Below are 18,650 nucleotides of genomic sequence, written 5' to 3'. Positions count from 1 at the left end.
GTGACGTCGCTGGGCCAATCGCCCGCGACGCACTGACGTCACGGCGCCGTCACGTCGACACTGCTGTGCTGTGATTGGAGGGTTTCAGCTGACAGTGCGCTGAAAAACAGCTTGGCGCTCGGCTGAAACCTCCATCTCGTTAGCACGCCTGCGGACGCTCGCGTGAGCCCCCTCTCAAGGCATCCTCATTGAGGATGCAGGGGCTCACGCCTCAGCTCGGCCTTACAATCATCACCTGGCATCTTCTAGCTTCAGATATTTTCGGAATGGATTTATTGTAAGAGTGAGAATCTATTGAAGCTCAGATCACTGGTTAAAGTGAGAAATACAGACTTCCACACATTTCACATGCCATTACTGATCAGTAGGATGTTTTAATAATATCCTGTGTGTTTTCATTGCAAACCTTTTCCACCAGTCAGCTAAACTTGCCTGAAGTACTCACTGTATTTATTATTATTATTATTATTATTATTATTATTATTATTTGCGTGCAGGGATATAGGGCTAGTGTTTTCTTTTCCAATCTGGCATTCGCCTCAGACACCTCAGTGGGAGTACCCAGGCCGGCTGGGTGGGGTCCTTCGCCTTTTCCAACATGGCGGCGCCCAGTGAAGGTTTGAGCTGCGAGGATTTCACGGAGTTCCAGGTGAGTTCGGGAGAGGGGGCGGGGCCGTGAGAGGGGGTTACCCGGCAAGAGGCGTGCGAGGAGCGGGGCGCCTTCCTGAGGCTTCCACGCGGGATGAATCACGAGTGGTCATTGAAACGACCCCCCTTCCCCCCCAGTGGGCAGCTCAGAGAGGGCAGGGCAGTGCAGTGAGCCGGTCACGTCGCTCTCTCCCCCTGCCTGCTTTCCTAGTAGTTACATTGCAGACACTTGTAGCAGGGGTGTGATGTGTGATTGTGGTGGAGGTTATACAGAGTACCACTGCTTTTTAATTAAAACCTCTCCCCCCCAGCACTGACACTGTTTAACCCTTTGCTGCTGGAAGTACTATCCACACATTGATCACTGTATTAATGCAACGATACAAAAAGATGAATACATTCCCGCCTCAGCGGCTGCACTTTGTAGACTTCCCATATGTTTAAGATTGAAGGGGCTGCCTTTGAACAGGGGGAACCTGGTGAGAATCCCAGTGCAAACGCCTTGTGACTTTTGGCAAATCGCTTCATTTACCTGTGCCCGAAGCACCATTGTTCGATTGTAATCTCTGCGCGGCAGGCACGTGTGTCTGCAACATTGTGTGTACACCGCTGTTTTCACTGTCGATGTCATATAAGGGAAAAAAATATTTTATCGTGAGAAAATTCCATTGACCTTAATGTTCCTGACAGAATCAGGCTGACTTCTGTGCCTGTGAGTTGGAGAGGACTATGACCTTCAGTTTATTTCTACACCCTTTTCGCATAAGGGAATCAGTCCAAATCTAGAAAGGCCCCAGGTGTTGTAATCATAATGTATTCTGCTGTGACATTGTAAAATGTATGGGTCAAATGAATAATTTCCCAAAATAGTTTGCATTGTAATGTTTTTGTAGTAAGTTAAGAGAAGATAAAGTAACTTGCCCAAGGTCACAGAAGGCTGACAGTAGGAAATTATGGTTTTGTTTTTCTTCCTGCTACAAGGCCCAGTTTTCCCCCCCGCTGCTTTGAAAATACTTTACCGTTATTGGTGTGCTTCCGCTTTTTTACTTGACTTTTTATGTGTATACTAGATTTGTGCTACCCTTTTAATTTTACCTGACATACAATAATACCAATATTTCTTGCATTAATCCCATTTGGCTGCATAATAATACTACCTCTGTTGGTTACACTCCTGGTTTCCCAGAGAAGACCCAGACATCATTCATTTGGCTAATTCTATCACCTATCTTTAATAGGTAGAAAGGTGTAGAAACCTTGGTGCAAAATCCCAAATGTTAGTAAGTAGAGGGGGTGCTACCTGGGAAATATCCTAGGATAATGGGCAGTTGTACGAGAGGTGCAGAGATCCCAACGGCGGTTTTATTGGGTATATTTAAAATAAAATAAGGCATATATTAATTTATATAGTGTGTAAAATTTAGGGACAGGGGTGCTTCTTCTAGTGGCCAGTAGCATAAGTACTGCGCTCCGCCACTATCCTGAGATCAGATAGAGGGATTAGTGAATATACACTGTGTGATTCCCTTATATTCATACAGCCATTGTGGCTACTGTCTCGGGGTATATGCCTTAAATCCTGGTGATACAGTTGCAGTTGACAAAATACTGGGCTGCATTCCAGAAAGCCACATGTTTTGTATCTAATCCTCTAAACCACAGAAGTGGCAACTTTGTTGGCTGGAAGGAGAAAACATGTACCCTGCGTAGTGGTAGCAACTAAATGGATTAATTAAGATTTTTACTGTGTGCTCATAGTGTTGAAAAAGAAGCTGTATCTGTGGGTAGGTTTTTATTGCTGTGTAATCATAACAGCTAATCCTAGTGTAGTAGCTTTAGTGTATAAAGTTTTAGTCACTTTATTAGCACAGTTGTTGATGTGGGTACTGTCAAAGTGGTAATCTACTCCTTGATTCAGTAGTGACAATAGTTAAATTGCTCAGGTCTTTTGCCTAGTAAGACTGTTTGTAGATTGATTGTGCCACTTCACTGCTGCTAATGGGGAGAATGCGTTCCTCTGGGCATACATAGGACCTTCTGGATGAGTCAGTCCTAAGCGTATCTATGCACATGGATCCTTCTTTATTCCCACGATAGCTGCTTCATGTTTTGATCGGGTTTATTTCTTCCCAGGTATACAGTATCTTTAGTTTCGGCAAATGTTGATGGGTCCTTTTTATACACTACAGCAACTACACTAGGATTAGCTGTTATGATTACACAACAATAAAACCTGCCCACAGCTACAGCTCATTTTCCAACACTATGAGCACACAGTAAACCTCTTAATTTATCCATTTAGTTGCTACAACTACGCAGGGTACCTGTATTTTCCTTCCAGGCAACAAAGTTGCCACTTCTGTGGTTTGAGGATTAGAAACAAAACTGAATACAGCCCAGTTTTGTTAACTGCAACTGTATCACCAGGATTTAAGGCTGCGCTTATAGTGCTGGCGACTGCGACGTTGCGCAGCGCCCTTTCAAGTACATGCAGTCTGTCGCGGGTGCCCATAGTGGGTACGACGGAGCGGTCAAGATCGCCGGTAGTCAAAGGATTTTGACTTTTTCGTCGATCGCCGTGGCACGTGAGCGGTTCAGCCAATAAGGGCGAAATGTGCATGGCCATGCCTCCACCACACCCCCTGGTCGCCCTCTCGTCTCATGAACTATAAGCCGGAATAGCTATTACAACGGCGACGACTGACGTCACGCGGTCGCATAGCCGGTCGCACTATAAGGCAGCCTAAGGCTTAGTCCATAGAGACTGAGGTGCGCTGAGGGGAAACATTATCCCTATCAGCGCGGCTTTAGAGGGCGCTTCCGCAGGCGTGCGGAGGCGTGTGGAAAAGCAGGAGACAGGCAAGTTTAAATTTTGCCGCTCATGCAAGCGCAGGGCCGGTCACGTGACTGCCAAAAGCCAATGGCAGTCGGTGACGTGGCGCCCTAGCCCCGCCTCCATGCCCGGCTTCCACCCTGCACACAAGCGCGCTCTCTGACGCTCATGCAGGGACAAGAAAAATCTACTGCGTGAGCATGAGCGTCAGCGCTCTTCACTACACTATGTCCCAGGCCTAAGGCATATACACTGAGACAGTAGCTACAATGACTGAATACAAGGGAATCACACAGTGTATATTCACTAATTCCTCTATCTGATCCCAGGATAGTGGCGGAGCGCATTACTTACGCTACTGACCAATAGGAGAAGCACCCCCGTTCCTTAATTTCTTACACACTATCAATTGTGTGCCTTATTTTATTTTTAATATACCCAATAAAACTATTGTTTTTACCTTCTCCAACTTTTTCTACCCATGGGGAGGCGTGCACCGCCGTGGGTATCTCTGCACCTCGCGTACCCTCTTGTACAACTGTCCACTATCTCCGATTGGTTGATACTTGAAAGGTGGAGTCACTGGTAACTGACCCAAAACATTTTTTGTGAAGAATTGGCTTCCTTAAACAAATACAACCATAATGAAAGCAAAGATTTGGCTGGTTTTGTTTTTATATAAACTAGGCACAAACCCCTTTCTTTTAGGGCCTTTCAATGGGGGAGTGTGTTTGTTAATCAATTGTTTGTTTCACCTTTATCCTGCCCTCTGCTGGTGGGAAATTCAGTGAAAATGAGAGGGAGAGAGCTCGATCTGTGCAAACTCTTTATCCACCCACAGTAACGCCGCTCAAAAGATGCCAGCCAGAAGAAATCAAATCCCTACCACGTCTCAGCCCATCATGTTTAGAAAAAATAACGTCAAATGCTTTGAAAATACTTATAGGTGGCAAGTTGTGGTTAATAAAAATAAAATAAAAAAAGGCACAAATAACCAAAATTAAACCTTTAAACCAGGAAGGATGAAAGGCAATTCATAGGTAAACACATTTTTTGTTTCAATCTTTTTTTTTTTATTATTATTGTTTTTACAGGGATATACATTTTTAACTATACATTAAACTTTTCAAAATTGTTACAGAAAACAGAATTTCAGGTTCGGAAAAATAACATTCCAACATTCCTCACATTGCAATGAAACAGTGCTTAGCATTTTGTGGATTTATAGATTTTTAACACTTTTTGTAACTGTCTGTCCTCCTGGGACCTTCCGTTTTTCTGTAATCCCTGATAGTAATTTAAGAGAGAAAGGAAAGAGGTGAGAGAGAGGAAGGAGCAGGAGACAAGGCTAGGTGGGGATGGATGGCTGGGCTGGGGGGTGGGGGGGGGGAGGGAGAAAGGGACCTTCCATGGAGAGATGGGACGGGGGAGACGGGAGAGAATACATAAGTTGTGGGGGAGAGGAGGGAACAGGGCATGGACGCATTATTTTTAAATTAGAAAACATTTATAAAACTTGCTTTGTCGATGGTCCCCGAGGACTGAACTTGGACCAGCCTGCCTTCAACGTATCACTGCTAATTGTACACTTTCATCCAGGGAGGTATTGCCCGTTAAAGTGGAAAACAAGTAAAAGTGCTGGAATTCTATAACCACCGATGCAAATGATCAAACCATATAACTCCATAGAGCTGCCTATCATCAGCTGCTTTGCTCCAGCGTTCCAAGTGTGTGTTTTCTTTCTATGCTATGTAGGAAGTACTCCGGGCAATGAGGACCATTGATGACCGGATAGTCCACGAGCTGAATTCGTCCGTCCCCACCACATCCTTCGCTGGCACAATTGATGCCAGCCAAACCTGCAAGCTGCTGTACGAGTCTGTAAGTTCCCATCTCCTCCGAGCTGAATCAGTGGTCCAGAGATTGGCTTCTGACAGCTCTGGGTCTCACCTGCTTGTCTTAGAAACTCGCTTTTCCAATGCTTATAACGTTTGGTCTCGGTTTAAGCTGAAATTGGACAAAAGTTAGGGTTACATTTTTCTTTTACCATAATTAATGAAAATCCTAGTAGTCGTTTTTAAGCACAACGTTGCCAAACAATTTGTGAGTGTTGCAATATTTTCTACATGGTGTGCGCTCGTGTAATAATAGAGCAGGGGCGCACAAACTTTTTTTGCTGCGCCCCCTCTGCTTCTGCGGCTCTGGTGGTGCGCTCTCTCCCCTCCCCCCCCCCCTTTACCTCGCGTGGCATCAAATGACGCCACGTTGCCATGGACACAAGTGCGGACGCCGGAAGAGTGAAGGTAAGTTTAGAGTTGCAGGGGCCTCACGCGACCCCCTGGGATGTAATTTAAATGTCTTTGGGAAGAGCGTGGGGACCCTGCAACGCTGCGCCCCCCAGAAAAATCTCACGCCCCCCACTTTGTGCAATGCTGTAATAGAGGACAAAATATTGCAAAACTCAATCTCTCTCTCTCTTTTTTTTTTTTTTTTTAGCAACGTGGTGCTCAAAACTGCTAAACAATTTCTTCACAGTGCAGGTCTCCTCTAAGATAGAGATACAAAGCAGAGCTCTACTCACACACTCATAATGCAATTCTCCGTTTTAATGTGACAGCCAAGAACAGTGGAGTGACAACGATTCGGGTCTCATGTGGACCTTTCATCAGGTGGAGAATTGCATTATAAACTTGTGAGTGCTACTTTGTATCTCTGTCTTAGAGGAGACCTGCACATTGAAGAATGTTTATGTCGTGTTGGCTGTTTCGGAAACTGTTTTCCCGCACTTTGGAATTGCTCAAAACAGCTACTCGTGCAGCAGACAAACAGTTGAGCGAACATATTGCAAACTTTGCACCTTTTTAGGGACTGAACATCCTAGGAAACAAATTCTAATTCATAAACAAAATAAAACTGTAATCCAGTTAATTGCATAGCTCAGCCGGAGCTGCTACTGGCACCCCCTACGGAGATAAGTATCTCGGAAGCTGGGGGTCCCAGGAGCTGTAATTAACGGAGTTCAGTTCCCGGGGACCCCCTGCTTCAATCCTGTAATAAATACATTTTAAAAATAAAAAGCGCTTGGATTTCTCCTTTTTAAAAAAAAAAAAAAATATTTGCAAATGTTTCCATGTTTGAAAATCCTGTGTCGTGGCCTCGGTTTCTGAGATTTATATTACAGGGGAATAACTCCCTTTTTATATTGTCCGGTAAATACATCCCCAAGAACTTCAACAACTTCAGTGGAAACTTGTCTTTTCCCAACCTTTTGTGGCTTCCTGGCAAATCGACATCGCCTCCGATTTCTCTAAATGTATTTTAAAACCAGAAATGAAGCCAAGCTGTTGTATCTTGGTTATTATTGCTGTAATCGCTATTTTCAGGTGTAATGTGAACAAGGTGTATCATAAATAGAGTTTACGAATCTGTTAAGATCATTGGGGCTCAACTTCAGTCCTCAAGCCCGCTCCCAACAGGTCAGGTTTTTAGGACATCCCAACTTCAGCACAAGTGGCACAATCAATGAGCCACCTGTGCTGAAGCAGGGACGGATTGAGACACCTGAGCTTAAGTAGGGATATCCTGCAAACCTGACCAGTTGGGGATGAGGTTTGAGGACTGGAGTTGAACACCCCCTGCTTTAGATGATTTGGTGAAGCTTCCAATGTCACCAAAAATATCGGCATCTACGATATACCCAAAAATATCGGCATCTACGATATACCCAAAAATATCGGCATCTACGATATACCCAAAAATATCGGCATCTACGATATACCCACTGGATCAGAAAATAATTCAATGATATGAAATTGAAGGGTAGTTTTTATAAAAATGGCAATTAGATTTTGCAGACACATCACCCCAGGACGTATTGAAGATTATTTAATAGATCCCCGAAAATAATACCTTAAGTTGCTCAGGAAGCTGAGTGCATTGTTGACTCTGAATGTCACTTGTAATTTCGGGTGATATAAGTATATATGAAACAGATGTTCTAATCGCTTTCAGAATGACGTGTAATTATTTTTACGTTTTTGGATGTATGGGAAATTACACTGCGCTGGTGGCTCTGCTACTCAGAATTGTGTTATCCGGCCCCATTGGAAATCTAGAGGAGGAGCATTGCTTTATTGATTTATGTATCCGTTCCTTCACGTGTATCAGCGTGTGTGTGTGTGTTATACTTGTAGTCTCTGTTGGTGAATTTGTGCAGCAGGTTACAGAGCACCATGTTCTGGCATTTGGGGTTAACAGCGGGGAAATAAGGGGGCACTATATTAATCTCAATCCTCTGCAATGCACTGCTGGCCTCTTGCACCAAATGGGTTAAAAACCTGCTATTTCAATATACTATCCCTGCCTGACCTTGCTTTTACAGTGCGGTGTTCCTGCTGCAATCTCTCTGCCTTTCTTCTTGCAGCAGGTTTGGGAGCTGTTTTTGCAGCATGCTCGGGGGGGATGTTATCTATGTAGACATTGTTTGCCCGTGTCGGTAAGTGCAGCTAATCAATACGTTTCTGATTTGTGCTGATTATTTAGTTCTGTCTGCGTTGCAGCATGGCAGGACATGTACAGTGCATTAAACCGATCATTTCCCGGCAGCCTGCGGTAATCACCCGTCTTCTCTCTCCTCTCTCCAGCTGCGGGACGCTCACAACAACCGGGAGAAGGTGATAAAGGGCTGCATAGCTCAGACCTCGAACAGCGTAAATAGACTTCACACGGAAAGACTAAGGAGCCCTGACGATTTAGTGGTAATTAAACAGCTCAGGAAAGAGCAGACAAAGGTGAGAGGAGCCTCAAACACAGGCAAACGCTTGTCCCGCAAGGTGTATTACACAGGACAGCAGTAAATCTGGATGTTGGGGTGATGTGAAGGAACCTCGAACTGAGAGAGAGCAACAACACGTATCATTTATTTTCAGATTAATACATATCATTTCTCAGGCTGATTCGCTAGTTAAGAAATGCACGTGGCAGAAAGGCGCAGACACCCACAGATAAAGGGGCCCTTTGGTCAATGCGCGGCCACTGCAAAGCGCGGCCACTGCAATGCGCAGCGCTGGGACGTAATGACCAAAAGATTGATGTTTAAAAAACATAAATAGCAGTACTGACACTCTTTTTAAACATCAATAAATCGTCACGGCGTCGTGACTGGGAGTTTGAATGGCGGGAGTCACTACAGCGGCGTCGTGACTGGGAGCTCGCACGGCGAGCGTCACTACAGCGGCGTCGTGACTGGGAGCTCGCATGGCGGGAGTCACTACAGCGGCGTCGTGACTGGGAGCTCGCATGGCGGGAGTCACTACAGCGGCGTCGTGACTGGGAGCTCGCACGGCGAGCGTCACTACAGCGGCGTCGTGAGTTGTTTTATCTTCAACATCATTGCGCTTATCCTAAGCCGGGTGACATTATTTTTGTGTATATTCCTAGTCCACATTGGCGTGTGTTGATTGCGCACGCAGTCCCGTTCATGCGGGGCGCTTTGTGTGTGTCTTCCGCCCCGGTGACAGGACCTATGTACCAATTACCAATTCATTCTCGCCTTCACGGGCTCGCGCATAGACGGACTGTAATATAATAGCCCCGCTGATACATTGAGAGACATTTGTACCAATAGTGGTTATATACAATACCCACGCTATGTTAGGTTTTTTGAGCACCGGATTTGGGGCTTTTCAAGCTCACTTTACCCATAGTTAGTAGAATTGATGTGGGGGGAGGGTGGAGGTATTGTAGTGTATACTGTATATAACCTCAAAGCAGTGTTTTTAAATGGTTCCCTGTAATTTAAAAAGGGTACCAAATACAGAAGAAATTACAATGCATCTTATCTCAGGCGCGCTATTAGAGAGGGTTGGGGTTTCTTACAATGCAGCTGATCTCTGACGCGCTATTAGAGAGGGTTGGGGTTCCTTACAATGCATCTAATCACAGACACGCTATTAGAGAGGGTTGGGGTTCCTTACAATGCATCTGATCTCAGACACGCTATTAGAGGGGATTGGGGTTCCTCAAAAAGGTTGGAATCCACCGCTCTAAGGCACGGCTGTGCAAACTGGGGGGAGCGTGAGATTTTTCAGGGGGGCGCGACGGTTGCAGAAACCCCGTACTCTTCACCAAGACATTTAAATAAAATGCTGGGGGATCGCGTGAGACCTCTGCAACCTCTACTTACCTTGGTTCTGCCGGCTTTAGGACTCGTCTCCATGGCAACGTGGTGTCATGTGACGCACCAAGCTAGGGGGGGGGGGCGGCGCGGCAAGAGCACCGGAGGAGTCAAGGCGGTGGGGCGCAGCAAGAAACGATTGCACTCCCCGGCTCTACGGTATCTGGGGAACAGGGTGGGATAAGGTAACGGTGACACAGGCAAAATAGCTCACCTGTACCGCAGCTGCAGAAAGGGCAGCTGTGTCTGTGAGGCAAGTGGATCAGGGAACCCCCTGAGAGCCGCGAGAAAGGGGCGCTCCAGTGAACGTGGGATTAAACTAGGATTAACGTTTTGGTCGCACCATGGACCTTTAGCCAGGAGAGCAGGACCTTTAGCCAGGAGAGCAGGTCCTTTAGCCAGGAGAGCAGGACCTTTAGCCAGGAGAGCAGGACCTTTAGCCAGGAGAGCAGGTCCTTTAGCCAGGAGAGCAGGACCTTTAGCCAGGAGAGCAGGACCTTTAGCCAGGAGAGCAGGTCCTTTAGCCAGGAGAGCAGGTCCTTTAGCCAGGAGAGCAGGACCTTTAGCCAGGAGAGCAGGACCTTTAGCCAGGAGAGCAGGACCTTTAGCCAGGAGAGCAGGTCCTTTAGCCAGGAGAGCAGGTCCTTTAGCCAGGAGAGCAGGTCCTTTAGCCAGGAGAGCAGGTCCTTTAGCCAGGAGAGCAGGACCTTTAGCCAGGAGAGCAGGTCCTTTAGCCAGGAGAGCAGGTCCTTTAGCCAGGAGAGCAGGTCCTTTTTGTGAATGTCATTTTTATGACTCTTGCAATCATGATTTCCTTAATCTCTGGGGTCAAGTGTTCGAGGTTACCCCGGGGCGGCGGGGGGGAGGGGGGGGGAGCTCCATTTATACATCCCGGGCATTTAACATTTCAAAGGCTTATATCTGCTGAACGGAGCATCCGACTTAAAATAAATAAATAAGGATGGGCATGAAAAGATCTCTTGGGGTTATTATATAAAAGAAGGCCAAAGTACTGTTTGTACTGCGGCTTTAAGCATCGTTATTTGTTCTTTTTAATTTTTCCCATTTTGCTATATTCACATAAAAACAGCATGGCCCATCCTCTTAACTCTGTGTGGCATTAACTGTCCTGTTTTTTAAACACCATGTAAAATGCAAACTTCCCTTATCTCCTATTTCTGTTGCACCCCCTCGCTGGGGGTTGGGGGTGGGGATATTTTCACATCAGCTTTATTGTTGTTTGACGTTTTGAATAAGGATTATTTTTGTTGCATGGTCCGCTTCACTATCGGGCAGTTTTTACACTACTGTAATGAGGACCTGCAAGCGAGCGCAAAAATATATATTTATATCAAAATTCCGAAGCGCATGAATGTGACCGGGATAATATAAGGTAAAAGCCATATGAACAGAAACCACGGTACACGCGGGAGCCAATGAGGAGGGGAGCTACGGGAGGGAGGTGGCATGGGAGGGAGGTGGCATGGGAGGGAGGTGGCATGGGAGGGAGGTGCAAGGAAGCTGTGTAATAGCCCCGCCCCCCCCCCCCCCACATAATGGTCGCGCCCTCCTGACCCGTTTTAGTCACTCCACCCGCGCCGAAACAAGTTCACCGCAGATCGCGGTGCAGTGACTTGCATGCGCCGCCGGCAAGCGGGTCCTTGGCCTAAGAGAGACATAGAGGCCTTTGCCGCTCCCCCGGCATTTAATTTAAATGCCTTCAGGAAGCGCGTGGGGCCTCTGTAACCCCCGCGCAAATAATCTCGCGCCCCCCCCGGTTTGCGCCCCCCTGCACTAAGGGAATGGATATATAGAAACAGAACTCTGAAATCCACTGTATCCAGATGGAGGGGGTGAGCCAGGAAGTCCCCGTTTGCATGCACTCAGACAGGCATCGTTATATAACAGTGTAATTCTAATACTGCTCTACAGTGGTGTGTGGGTCCGAGTGCATGTAAACGGGGGGCTTCCTGGCCCACCGCCTCCATCTGGGTACTGTGGTGTATGAGTCCGAGTGCATGTAAACGGGGGGCTTCCTGGCCCACCGCCTCCATCTGGATACAGTGGTGTGTGAGTCCGAGTGCATGTAAACGGGGGGCTTCCTGGCCCACCGCCTCCACCTGGGTACAGTGGTGTGTGAGTCCGAGTGCATGTAAACGGGGGGCTTCCTGGCCCTCCGCCTCCATCTGGGTACAGTGGTGTATGAGTCCGAGTGCATGTAAACGGGGGCTTCCTGGCCCACCGCCTCCATCTGGATACAGTGGTGTATGAGTCCCAGTGCATGTAAACGGGGGGCTTCCTGGCCCACCGCCTCCATCTGGATACAGTGGTGTATGATTCCGAGTGCATGTAAACGGGGGGCTTCCTGGCCCACCTCCTCCATCTGGGTACAGTGATGTATGAGTCCGAGTGCATGTAAACGGGGGGCTTCCTGGCCCACCGCCTCCATCTGGATACAGTGGTGTATGATTCCGAGTGCATGTAAACGGGGGGCTTCCTGGCCCACCGCCTCCATCTGGATACAGTGGTGTATGAGTCCGAGTTCATGTAAACGGGGGGCTTCCTGGCCCACCGCCTCCATCTGGATACAGTGGATTTCGGAGTTCTGTTTGAAAGTAAAAGCCGGGTGTATGAGGTTCCACTTTTTAAAGAGGATTTAAAAGAAAATGAGATCTTTCTAATGCCAAATTTTGGTCTAACGTTCTTTTTAAGAGAGTTACTCATTTGTGCTCTGTTATCTACATTTCTCTAATCGGATGCCTAATTTTTGTTTTTTTAAATCAGTTCTGTAGTATTAGATAATACTTATTGTGTACAATTTATTTTTTAAGTGTCGGCCTTTAATGCCATTTTTAATGTACTGAGCATGGTTTGGTTGCTATAGCAGGCTCCGGTACACCCACCCTTCTGAGCCCTGCCCTCTTCCCAGCAGTTAAGGAGCTTTGGCAACAAATGATCACAAACAGGTTAAGTGTTGCAGTGTTCCAAGCAGAAAACTGTGGCTGAGTTGAAAGCTGTAACAATAGACAATGTTACCCATAGTAATCTAAGGTTACCTTGTGGTTGTTGCGATCCACTAGGTGAACCCAGAGAGCAGGATATTGACTGACTGATCACAGGAGACCGGACCGGTTGGCAGCTTTCAATATACAGCTCAACCCCAATACAACGTGATCCGTTACCACGCGATGCCAGCGTAGCTCCCAATTTTTGTATATTTCCAGCACGATTATTGGTATCTTAGAAATAATGTACAATTGTATGCATTGTACAATAAAGTAGTTAACGCGATCCGCTCATAGCGCGATGTGATTCTTTGGACCCCGAGCACAGCGTTATAAGGGGGTTGAGCTGTATATATCAAGTAGTCCACGGTCTGGTTCTTTTATCAATTTAATCAGAGACAATAGAAAGCATCTGTTACAGCCTCATTCCAGCCCTTCAGGCGTATAGAATGTAGTTAGAGTGGAGAATCCTCGGCTTGCTTGTTCTTGGCTTGGATGTTAAATGATTCTGAATCTATACATTCAAATATAGTCTTTATAGATTATCTTCCAACAGTCTTAGGCTTGGTCCCCGCTGACTGCTGCAGCGCTCGCTATGGTGGGCGCTGCGGGGCCAAGAGCCGCCCTTCAACCGGGCCGAGGCCGCTGCGAGGGGCGGCCGCCGCGCTGAGCCAACAGTTTTTCAGGGATACATGAAAATTGAGTTCAGACATAGTGACGGGGGGCTAGGCCACCCTCCCCCCCCCCCCCCCCCCCCCCGGCGAGGGCGAACCTGTGAACCTGCCGGGAGACGTCATGCCCTCGCCCCCGTCACGCCCCCCCTGTCTTTCTCACTGCAGACCGGGGAACTCGGCTGCACGCGCCGCCAGCCTCGCAGGCGCGCGTGCAGCTCTGGCACTGGGGTTGTAGCCCTAACGTAGTAATCACCTGTTTTTCTCCGTGTCAGCCCAAAATGCTCTTGGTTAATCAACAACATTAGAACACAGTGTCTTCCTTTCGCAGTATTTACTGTGATTGAGAAAACTCTGTTCTGCCCCTAAGTAACTATAGTTAATCCTGTGTTCCGTATCTTTTAACACCTCTCTATTGTCTTGTCTAAGTATTCAACCTTTGAACCCAAACTGTTGCAACTTAGGCCGGTTCTATATTGCGTGCACGCGCGCGCAGGAGTTTTAGTTGGCTGAGGTTAGTGAGCCATTCTATAATAGTGCCGTGCGCGCACGGCAGTGAGAGTGGAACCGGTCGACAGGGGAGAGGATGAAGAATAGAAAGAATTTGCGCCGCTGAAAGGTGTGTGTGTGTGTGTGTGTGTGTGTGTGTGTGTGTACACAATGGTATTAAAGTATTTATTTCGAAACTTATTTGCACCCACTCACACACACAGTACCTCACTCGTGCACAGCATACACACAAAAAGCGTGCGGCACGTGGACGCGCGTTCGCACAGACGCGCGCACAGTATAGAACGGCCCTTCGTCGACATTAAACATACAAGTTTTAAAGCATGTATACACCTGGCTGTCTTCAGCTTATCTTTGAGTCAGCTAATCATTTTCTAAATGAATTCTCAATGACTTTTTTTAAATAGCTACATGCTGAATATATGTGTATAGACAATATAGCATCTTTATTATTTAGGCCTGAAATCATCCTCTCTTCAGTAATCAAATGCTGCATATATTAACGCCCCCTCCCGAAAAAAAACGCTCTGGCCATAATTACCTATTAAATCACTTTCCTTAAGAAACCACTTCAGATAAAAGCAGCAAATAAAAGAATCATCATGGCCAAAAAAAGGTCAAAAGTTCATAATTTTCTATGTGCAAAGAATAAACCCGATTAATCTCATTACCCCGCGTTGTTCTTATCCTAGCTGAAACTGATGCAGTCTGAGCTGAACGTGGAAGAGGTTGTGAACGACAGAAGCTGGAAGGTAAGAGCATTGTATTTGGCTTACTGTTGTAACATCCTTCGAATTTATACCCAAGTTGCCAAAATAAGTCTTTAAATTAGTCCGCAGGAATATATGTAGTAGTTGCCCGTGATCAACGTCAGGTTGACTGTTCTATCTCCCCCCCTACCTATCTGTATGGGGTATGGTTGGAGTAGCACAAGTTTTTAATTTGAATCCCCAGGTTACCACTTCTTTATTGTACTGACAAAGTTAGGATGACACTTGTTTCTGTTTAGAAAGTCCCCCTCCAGTCAGCGCTCTGTGGCTTTCAATCACTAACAAAAGCCCATCTTTAAAGCGTCCGGTATTGTTGGAAGGTATATAGTGTCCCCTAGCTACGCGGTCTCATATTCAGGTTGATATTGCAGTACCTTGCTTTGCACACTATAGCTGCATAGGCTTCTTTTAGTCACACATTACTCTCCTTCCATGTGCAGGTAGTGCCAGCATTGTATACAGCACTAGAGATGGTCATATTATTTGCCAACACTAGAATTTGCCACGAATATTCGGGAATTGATCAAATAAACTTCCATTCGCTGAGAGACTGACTGTTCGGCCTGGATTATAGCCCCGCTGGCCCGCGTGCGCGCACGCTTAGCGCGCACGCTTAGCGCGGCCTCCTCTCGCCCGGGCGATGTGTGAATTCATATGGAAGCGACTGGGGAGACGTGGCAGACGCGTCATGAGGCTGGTTCGTCGTGATTGGCTGAAACTGCGGCCGTCGCTTGTAAAGACAAAATGTCTTTGCAAAACGCGGTTGCACCGTCGGGCGTGCGCACTAGGGGCGGCCTCATAGGGATTCTGCAATCTGTCATTGTCACGCAAGCGCCATCGAACGGACTGTAATCCAGGGATTAGTCCCAATTGCTATATGTAGCCCCTCAAACACGCCTTTATACAACACGTGGAGAGACGCCTGTGCACAGAGAGGAGCACACCTGAGATACCTGGGAATATGCAAATCTAACTCATTTGATTACACTTTGCATATCCACATTAGCATATTTCTCAGGTGTATAAAGGTGTGTTTGAGAAGATATGCTCTGTCTTCAGGAAAAAGGGACCACTTTCATTTTTCATCATACCTTCTATATTTCTCGCTCAATCCCCATACAAATGTGCACAATTGTAGGTGTATGATGTAGATTAACACTATATATAAGAAGCACAATGTCGACCATCAACTGATGTTACCTAAATGGATGTCACTGTATTAGGTCAACAAGTGCCAGGTACACTGCGGCGAATATTAACAGAAAATTGGCGCATTAGTGCTTCACTAAATTGATCGTAGAATAGACGAAGTTCTACTGCAATAATAGCATCTACCAATCCGGCAATAGAGCAAGAGAATCTCTGCCCCGGGGAGCTTGCAATCTAAGTAGCCATTACGGCTAGTCTTCAAAATAGAAGTGAAGGAAATGAGCATTTTTCACTGAACACTATTTTAATTTAAGCTAATTTTCAGCTGTGAAAATGTGTGGCCCCTCCATCTTCTCCACTCTGCTTGGTTTGCTTTAACTTGCACACCATATTATAATTCAGACCCGCCTGAAAATCTGCAGCTCACATTTAAAATATCAGATACACCTCTTACAAATCCTAAGAATGAATACATTGAGAGTTGTGATACGTATATTATATGATGTTTAAAATATCGTTTTCCTCCCTTGATTTTAATCTCCAAGGACTGGAAATCTGTGAGATTTGGGGGTTGTATTGAAGTCTATTACACTGCTGATAACTCCAACTCATTAAAGCTGCAGTTCAGTCAATATCCTGCATGTGTGTTTTTTTTTAATAAATCAGTAAGATTTTAATAAAAATTTATTAAAAAGAAAAAATACTTTTAGCATTTTCTGTTTTTAAAAAAACAACTTTGAAAGACCAATTTTCTTGTATTCTATTTTAACAAGCATTTACTAAGGCACTGCCCCTTCATGTCCTGTCACAAGCCCTGGCACACCCCTTTGTCAGCCCTGCCCTCCCTCTTGCACATGTCAGTGCAGGAGTGCTCATGAATATTCATGAGCTTCCACTGACGGACTGAAGCAGAATATAAACAGATCCCTTCACTAATTATGTCACCAAATTTCGCCGATCAATACATGGAGAACGAATTGACCTGCAGCTATGCAGTTCTTTAGGTAATTAGAGATTGCCCACATGAAACTATTGAAGTAAAAAAATAAATAAAAAAATAAAGACTGAACTGCAGCTTTAAGACCTGATTCTTTCATGCACACCACCATTTTTATTTAATGTATTGTTTTTTTTACTTCTATCACCGTCTATCCGTGGTCTCCAGGTCTTCGGTGAACGTTGCCGGCTACACTTCAAACCTCCGAAGAGTCAGTAACTCAAGGACACTAACTCCGACCACAGCATGAACGCGGAGCACCGCCTGCTGGAGACGGGGGGACGCGCAGGGAGCTGACGGCGCGATCCCGAAGAATCCAGGGCTGCTCACAAGATGACATGTATTATTTTCTCTTTCACCGGGTGTGGCTGAAAAACAGCTTCATTCAGATTGGGAAACTGAGATCAGAGTCGGTGATTTAAGAAATCAAGTGGTATTTTGTACGAGATCTGCGAGAATAAATAAATGTTTTATAACCATTAAATATCATTTTCCGAGAGGAAGTGCTGGCTGGTTAGAGGGCAGGGAAGATTTGGGTTTCAGTAGTGGTTTTCCTTCAGGTCTCTAGCACTGGAGGGTGGTTAAAGAAGCCTTATAAATTGGAGTCGAGCGATGAATCCAATGAGGATGCGCCATTCAGCAAAGACCTTTTAACCGCTTTTTGCTGCCAGAAGGGCCTACAACGCATTGCTTCACAATGGAGTCATGTGATGGGCAAAGACAAGATGGCACCGCTGACAAAGGTGTATATGAGAACATTAACGTCTAAATCTAAGATTTGCACAACTAGGCAGACCCAAGCAAACAGGTATTTATTGGTCATTTGGAGCCAATTGCTAACTTACTACAAGAAGCCACAACCTCAACATTTGGTCAACACAGGAAGTGCAAAGGCGGCTTGATTTACGTTAAGGTAACTAAAGCACTTGGCCCTCATGGCATACATCCAAGGGTTCTTAAGAAACATTTATTTTGTAGCCAAACTATTATATTTAATATTCAAGGACTCCATTTCCACAGGCTTAGTAGCACCAGATTGGTGTAAAGCACATGTGGTGCCTATACTTAAAAGGGAGCTACTGTAGATCACAACCAGGGAACTACAGACCTGTAAGCCTGACGGCAATAGCAAGGAAGTTACTTGAATGTTTATTAAGGGATAATCAAGGATACCTTTTAGATGACAAAATTATTAGTAACAGTCAGTATGGAGGATAAATCATGCCAAAATAACCTTATTAGCTTCTTTGATGAGGTAAGTAGGAATTTAGACCAAGGTAATGCAGTTGATGTGGTATACTTAGATTTTGCTAAGGCTTTAGATACGGTTCCACACAAGGTTAGTGTACAAAATAAAGGAAAGTGGTCTCGTTAAAAATATTTGCACCTGAATTGAAAACTGGTTGAAGGATAGACAACAGAGAGTTGTCATAAGTGGAATTTTTCAGATTAGGTTAAAATTGTAAGGGGTTCTTCAAGGTTTAATATCGGGGCCACTGCTTTTAGCTTGTTTATTAATGACCTTGAGGTTGGCATAGAGAGCAAGTTCGCCATCTTTGCTGACGTGACAACACAAAATTTATGTACCGTAGTAAAATCAGACACGGATGTCATTCCTCTGCAGACTGCACCTGTGTAGACTGGAAGCTTGGGCAGGCAAATCTCAGAGAAGGTGAAATACAAATCCATGCATGGTTATAGATATGGGAAGCAAGAATCCTCATGCTACATTACAACTAAATGGGACTTAGGAGTGCTTGCAGGCAGCAGGCTTAGCAATAGTGCTTAATGTCAGGTAGTAGCTGCAAAGGTTAATGGGATATTATCATGCATAAAAGGGTATGGATGGAAGGGAAGATCACCATGTTGTCACTATACATCCGTGAGACCAC

At 45.7% G+C, this 18,650-nt stretch overlaps 1 protein-coding gene across 1 annotated transcript; it reads left to right on the top strand.

The window, feature by feature from the left end:
- The first annotated feature begins 497 nt into the window (after nucleotides 1-497).
- Nucleotides 498-17,242, top strand: MIX23 (mitochondrial matrix import factor 23). Its single transcript, XM_075592869.1, has 5 exons — nucleotides 498-649; nucleotides 5,237-5,362; nucleotides 8,125-8,271; nucleotides 14,535-14,594; nucleotides 16,927-17,242. The coding sequence occupies exons 1-5, from the start codon at nucleotides 599-601 to the stop codon at nucleotides 16,975-16,977; spliced, it is 435 nt and encodes a 144-aa protein (XP_075448984.1). The 5' UTR covers nucleotides 498-598; the 3' UTR covers nucleotides 16,978-17,242.
- The last annotated feature ends 1,408 nt before the right edge of the window (nucleotides 17,243-18,650 follow it).

The sequence above is a fragment of the Ascaphus truei genome, chromosome 3 (assembly GCF_040206685.1).
Source record: "Ascaphus truei isolate aAscTru1 chromosome 3, aAscTru1.hap1, whole genome shotgun sequence".
Taxonomy (NCBI): Eukaryota; Metazoa; Chordata; class Amphibia; order Anura; family Ascaphidae; genus Ascaphus; species Ascaphus truei.
Note: the sequence above shows the minus strand (reverse complement) of the source record. Positions and strands in the feature narration are given on the sequence as shown.

What these genes read in the sequence shown, in the direction of transcription:
- MIX23 (XM_075592869.1), top strand. Translation starts at nt 599, where the DNA reads ATGGCGGCGCCCAGTGAAGGTTTGAGCTGCGAGGATTTCACGGAGTTC. An exon ending in GCAAGCTGCTGTACGAGTCT is followed by an intron (nt 5,363 to 8,124) that starts GTAAGTTCCCAT and finishes TCCTCTCTCCAG; the next exon opens with CTGCGGGACGCTCACAACAA. An exon ending in TCAGGAAAGAGCAGACAAAG is followed by an intron (nt 8,272 to 14,534) that starts GTGAGAGGAGCC and finishes TTCTTATCCTAG; the next exon opens with CTGAAACTGATGCAGTCTGA.